Source organism: Danio rerio, chromosome 20 (assembly GCF_052040795.2).
Source record: "Danio rerio strain M-AB ecotype USA chromosome 20, GRCz13ab, whole genome shotgun sequence".
Classification (NCBI taxonomy): Eukaryota; Metazoa; Chordata; class Actinopteri; order Cypriniformes; family Danionidae; genus Danio; species Danio rerio.
Window position 1 is genome coordinate 29,089,126 of NC_141040.1, and position 10,218 is coordinate 29,099,343.

General features: G+C 35.3%; 1 protein-coding gene across 4 annotated transcripts in view; it reads left to right on the forward strand.

Moving 5' to 3' along the window:
- moxd1 (monooxygenase, DBH-like 1) overlaps positions 1–9,642 on the forward strand; it is a 41,666-nt gene extending 32,024 nt beyond the window's left edge. For 3 of the 4 annotated variants that reach the window (XM_087297804.1, XM_087297805.1, XM_087297806.1), the window contains 2 exons: positions 4,505–4,673; positions 7,476–9,642. In XM_087297804.1, coding sequence (XP_087153930.1) covers positions 4,505–4,673; positions 7,476–7,637 — 331 coding nt within the window. In that variant the 3' untranslated portion in view covers positions 7,638–9,642. 4 annotated transcript variants of the gene reach the window in all.
- Positions 9,643–10,218: the final 576 nt, after the last annotated feature.

A 10,218-nucleotide genomic window follows, 5' to 3' on the forward strand; every position in this document is an offset into this window, starting at 1 on the left:
ATCACAAATGATTTAAGTCTGTTAAAAGTATGGTAGAGGTAATCTGGCAATATCTCTGAAAAGCTTGGCTATATTTATATTGGACACAACAGGTCTATATATAGACTCCAATGCCATGACAAGATGCTGTTTTAGTTTTTTTTTGCCATTATTTTATTCACTTTAAATTCAAGTGTCTTACAACACAAAACTGTCATGCACAAAGTGAGCATGATGAAAATAGCTTTCTCAATATAATCCCCGTGCATCGATTTCATCTGTTTGAGGATAAAACTGCTTGTGAGCTCTAAAATATACACTGTTCGCATGCAAATTTTCTCACGCTCTCTCAAATATGCACTGCTCATGCACAAATTTTCTTGCGCACTCTCAGTACACTGCTCGCTCAGTAAGATTATATGCAAACTCACAATTTGTGTCTTGTGTTCCTTCTTCTTTTCGTGCTTTCTGATATGATTTATATTGGTGCACTATTTATTAACAATAACCAAAATACTAAAATAGACTTACATATTACATTTTTAATCTAATAAACCATAACATTGTTGGCTGTATGTTATATGATGAGATATTTCCAGTTTTAAACACTTAAATACACAGAGAATAGACTTTGATTGTAAAGAATACATTTTATTTTAAAAACATTTATTTAACATCCAAAAGGTGCACCATGCTAATCAAATAAAAAACATTTAAACAAAAATATAACTAACGCAAGCAGAAATGTAGCTGATAGAAAATAGGGAAACACTTCATAAGGTATTATAGCCCACTGTGCTATTCACTCTTTAAATAAATCATTTATCATGGCAACTAAAATAAAGTGAACTAGTCTCTGTTGTCTTCCACATTGTTGATGAGATTTTGGAGGACATTTTCCCTGCCATCCACTTTATTTTGAGGAAAAGCTGTTCCACAGGGCCCCTGAACACACATATTGGCATGTAGAGTGTTTTGAACAGTAGCCTACTACAGTAAAGTACTTCAATTAATTAGTTGTGGTAATACTATAGTTGCTATGGTAACACAAGTGTAATATAAACAAATTACCCAGTGCTTTAGTTTTTTTCTTACATTATTATTCTATAATTCACCTCACTTTACTGTAGTAAAACTACACTTTGTATTTCATGTTATGTTTATTATTTTTAATACTACGGTATGCTGAAGCATTCATTAACAAGTTGTAAACAATACTAGCCTAAAATATAGGTAGTATACCCAACACTCAGAAACACTATATGTATTATAGAATTTACCTTAACCTGTAGGCAAATAGTGTAGCAATATGTAAGCCATATCAGCATTCTTAGGATAACAATTTAACAGGAGGATCTCTGGAGAGCAAAAGCACGAAAATAGAAGGAAACACAAGGCACAAATTGTAAATTTGCATCATTGGACGGAGCGAGAGCAGTCAGTGTTTTAAGTGCACGCGAGGAGTTTTGTCCAAGAACAGAGGAAACCAGGGCGTGACATTCGCTTGCTCGTATTACATATGCTCTTGACTTGTAATACAGCGCTTACAACATTTGTCAGTGAAATAACATCATTTGCACATACGTCCATCTAGCAGACGTACTGTTTTTTGCCATTTTCATCTATTTGACGCTTTTCCATTGCGCGTTAGGACTTAACATTACTGCAAACCGGGCTGAGCCAATAGCCTTGGACCTCGAGCTCAGAGGCTGAAATCATTCCGCGTTCAAAACGTAAAAAGTGAACAGGAAATAGAACTGTGTTTTTTTTTTTTTTTTTTTTTTTTTAATGTCTTGTGGGCAAAAAGTTTGTTGTAATGCAAGCGTTACTGAACATGTACTGGGGAAAATATTACTGAAAATGTATTAGTAATCCCTTACACTACTGCGTCACAGGAAAAGGTAATACGTTACTGTCATACATTACTTTTGTAACGTATTACTCCCAACACTTTAAAAAGGTGGAGTATAGTAAAATTTCATCACTTGTCAATCCTTCTGTCCTCCTTGGCCACACCCATACATACATCCTCTTTTTCTACATATACTCTGCACAAGATTAAAAGCATGAGACTTTCTCAACTGCACATATTCTGTGTTTAGTTTCAACTCATCTCTGCTAACAGAAAATTTAGCTGCAGAGCGAAAAGTTATTTTAGTCTACTTCTGCAAAAATGCTTCATTAATATGCAATTCAATTCATCTTTTTTTCTATTGCACTTTTACGCTTTTTGTAGATTGTGTCAAAGCAGCCTAACCTGGAAGATTATAGTAAATTGAAACAGTATCAGTCTAGTTTTCAGAGTTTAAGTTTAGTTTAGTACAGTGTTGTTTAATATTCACTGCTGAGCGTCCAAACTCTGAAGAGTCCATTGATCCATTGATGCAAGTCATATCACAATCGAGAAGAAGTTTGTTTAATGTATAACCCATAAGCAATACAAATACAATTGTTTATTAAAAAATAACAAATAAAAAAACTATAAAATTATTTATATTCCTTTCTCCAACAATACTTATTGCTTAGTTTAAAGTAAAAGTAGCTTTTTAAGATATGATCACAGCACTATTAGAAATCAGTAGACTTTTTAAAAAGAGTTGTACAGCTCAAGAGCATCTGCTAGTAGTCGACTTTAGATTATGTGGGCGCTGATGATTTGTATAGATTCCTTTCACTGGTTTGTATAGAGAACGAGAGCTGTGTGGTTTGTTATGTTCGCACATGTTTGTTTGTGATTTTGCGTGTGAGCGAGTGAATGTGTGTTTTGGATGGACGTGGGTGCGTGTGTATGTATGTGTGTGTCTACAATGAGGAACATCTGAAGGACCCTGCTGGTGTAGTGTGTTTATTCGACCCCCTGGGGCTTGGAGCAGTATTGTGCTCAGATGCTGGAATTAGGAGGGATTGAAAAGGGATAGACCTGGCAACTCTAAACAGATTTCATTTCAAAGCTCTGCCCCAAGCGCCCTCTGTCTTTCGATCGCACACACATCTATCTTGCAGGAGTATCAGGGAGAGCAAATCAGGGAGAGAATATTTATCAAATAAATACTGCATGTCATATGGGGTATAAGTATTACAACCGTGTTGTAATCATATCACATATAAACATATTTTCAAATTTCATTCACAAGGGGAGCTCTTGTCTAGTAAATAGCAAAGAATTCAGAAACAAAAACCCTGAAATTAATTTATTCAGTTTTAAAATGTACTGATATGAGTTATAATATGCATAATTAAAAGGAAATTGATTTCTTTTATATGCATAGATTTAAAAAATTAGTGACAGAAAATGACAGACAAAGACACATTTAATTTATAAGAGAATATAACTTTCTTAAACTTTTTACATATGCTACTTGTACATCTGTATTAATTTAAGAGGAAGTGACTTCATACACCCAGTAATTTTTTTTTTTTTTGATGCATATGTGGAATGTTGTGATATTTTGCAATGCTTTAAAGGTGCTTTTCTGTCCTTTATAAAGCCTTAATGGTGTTTCTCGTTACTGTATGGAAAACTGTATCATAAAGACCAACACAATCTCACTGCAATTTGTAACTTTATATTTTAATGGCTTATTTGTACAGTATGAATTAGTATGATTTCATTCATATAGTACATTTTAGTACAATTTGATTACCATTAAATGACGTTTGGGTTTAGTGATTGGATTAGGGAGCATGACTGATTAAAAAATAAAAATAAAAAAAATCACATGGTTTTGTACAACTTAGCTAATTTTCTGAAAATACATAAAGTATGATTCCTTGTGATATCGTGTGGAAAGACACTACTGGTGAACAAATGACTGAATTAAATCTGGCAAATGTAGATTGAGATGCACCAATAGTAAATATCTCAGCCAATAACTGTCACTTCTGACCATCAGATGTTTTCAAATGTAGCTCTATATACATTTGAATAGAGGTGAAGGTGAAGAATGGTTCCAGAAAGCAGATAAGACAAAAACAGAATCCAAAAAATACAATAAACAATAACAGGGTGAGAATGTAGTAAAGTCTGGAAATGTAGTAAAAATCGGAGGGCTTTTCTTTTTCTGGATTCTTTTTAAAACTGCCGGTTGAGTTTGTGGAAGTGGGTGGGCGAATCAATCTGTGCTTTTGAAAACACTATTGGTTGGGTTTAGGAATGGAGGAGGGTGGGTTAGTGGATTGGTCAGTCAGTCAGCCAACAGCGGCCTCTGGTGGATTTAAACGAGGACAGCAGGCACAAATGTCACTCGCGAGAATAATTTATGATCTGAAAAAGCGTACTTAGCAGCCTCTGGTGGGTTAGCAAAAACAAAAACTAACCAAAAAAAAAAAAAAAACTTAGCTCATAGGATGTATTTGGCGCTCTCCAAAAATGCATATAGAGGTACGTTTTCAGAATGAGCCTGGGTTGGTTTTGACCTGATATTGATTATTGGCCAATACATTGATGCATCTTTATTATTATTACTTTTTATGCAATGTTATGATATATACACACGTACTAAACCATCTCTTTTGCTCTTTGAAGAACTTGGCCATTTGTGATTAAGAGCCCAAAGAAATACAGTAACCTGTCCTTCACTGAGGCCATGGACAAATACAAATGGACGATGAAGAAAGGAAAATCATTCAATGACATTGTACTTAAACTCCCGATGAATGTCCGCTGCTCTAAGACTGGGCAGGATGAGTGGTCGGTGAGTGGTTTTGATTTATTCCTCAAGCTCAAACGTTTTCTTAAATTTTTTGTTCACGCTTTATTTTAATGTACAATTCACGCTATTAACAAACCATTTACTAAGACTTTTAGCTCAATAAACTACTAATTAGCTGCTTATTCATATAGTCAGTAAGGTAGTAAGAGATTTTCTTATTATGGGGGAGATGTAAATGTCTGTATTGCTTAATAATGGAAAACCTGTAATGCTAACCTGGTCATGTGAAGTATGTCTTATGCCTAGTTCAGACTGCGTGATTTTAGCCCCGATTTTGGCTCGCCGACAGGTTTTGAGAAATTGCCGACAAATGCCTGAGATCACAGGCAAATCGCTGCTCGTGCATGTGAGTGACAATCACACAGTATGAACTATCAAAGACGCGATCTGAGAGAATCGCCGATGAGTCGCCGATGCCTGCAAGATATTTGGCATGCTAATTCAAATCATACCGTGTGAATTGAATTTTGACTGAAAATAACATTGGCGATCGCCTACAGCCAATGAGAGAGCGGCATTCACTTGTGTGTGCGTGTGTGTATACCTGCTGCAGGCTAGCGGGAGGCTGGGGGAGAAGTTAAAAGTGATCTTTTTCGGTTTATTTGGACCCACGAAATGGAGGAAAAACTAGTGCAGGTTTGACAGGACTCAGGAGCAACCGTGTCTGTTTGACGTTTCATACATAAAGAAATTAGTTTATTATCAACGTTAAGGAGAAATAGCTAATTCCCTTTAAACCTAGGTAAGCAAATATTGACATTTTCTACCCCATTAAAGGCTTCTTTCTCATTGTGTAGTTAATAACAAAAGACATACTACGTGTTTTTGGCTGTGAGACGTAGTTTGGACGAACTTGTCTGCGATTCTTCCTATAGTAAAGTCATGCAATGTGAAAGTCCTTGTCACAGATCAATCTTGCAGTGTAAACAAAGCAGCGACGAAACGCTAGCCCAGATAGTCATGCTGTGTGAAAACATCTGTGACACGATTACTTTGAAAATCATGCAGTCTGAACTCGGCATTAGGTAATCAGATGACAGCTTTTTTCTGCACACTGCTATAGAGACAGCATTAGCATTAGCCATTCAGCTTTTTAGGCTAATTAATTTCAGACTTGCCTTCAAAAGGCTTTGAAGTAATATTCTGGTTTATGTGTTGAGTAGGATTAGGAATGTAAAGTAAGATCATACATTTAAGTGCTAATTAACAATTAATTTCTTAATAATATGCGGGAAATAACCTGTAGGTAATGGTGTGAATTGTTGTTTAAACTAAAGTGTTACCACTTGTTTTGAATATTATTGTATATGTGGGCTTTGAGACATTTTAGACTGAGTGCTGACACCTACTGACGTGGATGAAGCATAGTACAAAAATAATAATTCTATTAGATACTAAATGCATGTTGAACATACAGTTTGCAGTCAGTGGGGATTTACTGTGTCATTAAAATTGTCTGATAACAAGAAGATCATTAGTATAGTGGAGGTTAAGTTTATAGGCCAAATGTGTGCTAAAAAGCCAAATAAATCAATTAATAACTACAACAAGGTTTTTGCTTTGTTACTTATAATATGAAACTAAGGCCGTACTCACACTAGGTACAGTTGCCTACTAGGTACTTGTCCCCCCTCCCGTCTCCCCGAGCCCGCACTCACACCACAAATGGGCCTCGGCACGCTTACGTCATCGCTGCTGTGCTGTTCAGTGAGAAGCACTCTCTCACTCACCAGCACAGTGGAGATTTCTCTAGTTATATCGTTTCAGTCATTTGATATGCAGCGACATGCAGTCAAATATTTCGCCAAACAGTCCTTAGGGATGCCGTGACACGTAGTCAGATATTTATACGTAGTCAGAACAGATCCGCCACTTTTCATAAAGCCCTCGTGCTGCAGGAATGAGGAGGTCTGCTGAAGCCGCGCAGCTGTCGTGCTGTGAGTTCTCGTCTTTAATAAACTATGGCAGTTTGCGATCACTGAACAGTAAGAATGATTAATAAATCCATATGAAACAGCCCCTTAAAAGTCAAGTCTCGCTTTCAGTTTCGGGCTTTGGCGCGTTTTGTACTCACACACAAGCGTACCGTGCCAAAGCCCAAGTGAACCGCGCTCAGGCACACCTTTTCCAACCGGGCCAGGGCCGGCCAAGTGAACCGTGCTTGAGCCCGATTCAGCACACTCACACTTCTCAAATGATCCGAGAAACGGGCCTGGGCACGGTACGGATGGCATAGTGTGAGTAGGCCCTATAGTGTCAATTTAGGTCATTTTATCAGACATTTAGTAAACGTAAGTGTTAATTTTACTAAAATGACATTTATAGCTGCATCAGTTAAAGGAGCAACACTGAGCAAGCATGCAAAATCTGGTCATCTCTGCCTCTTTCTTTACAACAAGTTGAAGCACAAAATAAATTTGAATAAATACCAGAAGGGTACGGTGTGCTGAAATATATAAAATGACTTTCTGAAGTGCATAGTTTTTCAACTTTTTATAAGTGTTTCAACTGTAAAGAAAACTATTGCTTATAAAAAACAACATGGAATAGAACACCTAATAAAACCCATTTTGTTTAGTCACCACAATTGGACAAAGCCTTAAAATGTAACTCGTCAACAATAATAAATGCAACCTTGGTAAGCAGAAGAGAGAAAAATAAAACTTACTAACCACAAACTTCTTAGATCAGGAAGTCATAGATTAATGTAACTTATCCATATCAGAATGTGTGTGTTTGATTTTTTTACAGTTTGATGTAAGATGTTCTCTGTGTGTCTGTTAGATTCAGGGGATGATTGTGTCTCCTCCAGAGGTGAGGTCAGAACAGACGTCCACTGCTGTCGTGGCCTGTAGGAAAGACTCAGCCATTCAATGTGAACATTCCCTCGCTCTTCTGCTCACTGCGTGTCTCTTGCTCATACTACAGACCTGTTTACACCTCTAATGTCTGCTGGCAGCTCATCCCATACTCATAAACATGCAAACAACAAATTCCCATCAGGCCTAGTGTTCCCCAGCAACAGTAAAACCTCAAGATTTACATCTTGTAGACACTGCAGAGTAAAGTGTGATTCACTCATACCCACCTAATTCAAGTTTATCACTATAATTAACACTGTTCACAACTGTTTTCATGCAGGCATTATGAAGTGTCCTGAGTTAATATTGACATCCTTGGTAAATAAGGACAAAGAAGGCCATAGAACATTATTAAAATCTTATTGGTTGACATTTTCATCTTTGTAGATTAACTATTAGCAAAAACAAAACAAAATCACAAACTAAGTAAAGATTGAACAAATATAGTTGCTAATAATTATTGGCACCCCTATAAATTAATGAGCAAAATATTTTTTGCAAATATTTATTATATATAGTTTATTTCCATTTATATTTTACATTTTTAGTAAACTTTAGTGACTCTGAAGATCAAATTGAATAATACTAAATGGGGTGATATGATCACGTAATGGGGTCATTATAATCATGATATGGCACATGTCATGAATATTAATGAGCTTTTGTGCATATTTATGACAAGTGTCATACACATAGTTATGTCATTTTAAATACAATGATGATGTTTTAAATGTCCTTATGACAAATTGACATTATTAGGACAACATAACTTTAAAAATCTGTCAAAAACATTACAGCCATTATGTGATGCCATTAAAATTGTGATGAATTGTATAACAACGTCATCACTATTTTTTGTGGACTCAGCTACAGTGGTGCAAATTAAATTTGATTCGAATAGCACTTTTATTGACTAATTTTAATGGCAAATTCAGATTGTTCTGCTGAAAAGTGATCAGAAAAATATTCATGACGCACTTATAATGGCTTCATGACAATAATGTTTATGAAATATTTATGACAAATTATGTTACCTTGGTGATATCAAGTTTTCATGACAAAGATAAATTCAGGTTGTGATGTGTTTAGTTATGTCAAGTTGTCAGAAAAAACATCTCAAGCATGCATAAGCAAGCATAAAATCTCATTCATATTCATGACGTATCATATCATGTATTATAAAGATGTCTTACAGTATGTACACCCTCTTTAAGTAAAGTTTTACCCAACCAACCCTTTCTACCATCTGGGCAATCTTTAAATCAACTGAAAGTCTTATGAATCAACCTGGAAAAGGACATGTGTTTATCTTGTCCAAACACACTCCCAGGATCATAGTCCAAAAAATCTCTAAGAATAGAGACTGCAACTAGAGATTTGCCAACGTAAATTAGATAATTAGTTGTGTCTAGAGGTCAAAAAGTCTTCAAAACTACAATCACATACAGTGCATCACCATAAATTGATTTTGAAGAGATCACAAAAAGGTTTCAAGAAAGAAAAAATACTTTCATCCTCCAAAATAAACGAAAAGCATCAGGCATCTTTAGTTGTTCTTTGTTCATATTTTGAGCAAGAAATCTTAAAACAAGTTAAAACAATACTTTTCCCCCCTTAACCTTCTTCACTGATATTTACCAAGGGTGCAAATACTAGTGAGTGCACTACGCATATACATTGATTAGTTGCTCTCTAACAAATGCCTCACTGCCCATTATTTTATCACATCTCCATTATTTTTATCACATCATTATTGAGTTAAATGGATAGTTCACACAAAAACGTAAACTCTGTTACTGTATGCATTTTGTCCATTGAATGAAAGTACAGCAGTTGGGACCCAGTGTAGTTTTGGATGCCACTGACTTTCATTGTATGGACAAAACCACAAGCACTATTTTGCTCTTTTTTTATTAAAAGTTACAAAGTCTAAATACAAGCAAAGGCGTCTAGAGCTCTGTGAACTGTATGTTCGTCTCATTATAAGATAAATGTGTTTCATAAGTGAATGCTGGCACTGTATTCAAAACCATTACATTTTTATAGGCTGCCTATGTCTTTTTAAGCAATAAATGTTTATTTCTTATAAATATTCTGAGACTTTTTATTTAAGGGTGGAGTTTTTTTGACGAAAGGACAGACTCTTAGCCATTTTATGCTACAGATGTGTCTTAGGTAAACATGTATTATTGTGTTCTTTTATTCAGTTTAGTTTGCCTGTTTTGTTTGGTTTTTTTTTACTTTATTTTGTTTGTTTTATGCAAAATTCTTAAACATGCTGTATGAAAAATGTCCTGGTTGCTTCACAAAGCCTTTAGGAATATAATTAAAAGCATTTAAGACAAGTAGATGTGGTCAAAATGATCTGCTGAATCTCAGTTTGATCATCAGAAAGGGAAAAAAAATGGTGATAGAACTTGCATTGATGTTAATGCCAATGGTCTGGTACTTCTGAGTACTTCAAAAACTACTGATCTACTTGAATTTTCTTATACAATCATCTGTACAAATATATATGTATATATAATAATGAATAAAATTAGAGAGTTTTTTATTTATTTTTACACAGGCCTACGTACAGTACATCGTCTTGAAGAATCCTTCAAAGTCAAAATATGTAGTTTTTGGCACTAATTTAGGGGCATGTTCTCAACAAACAAATGCAT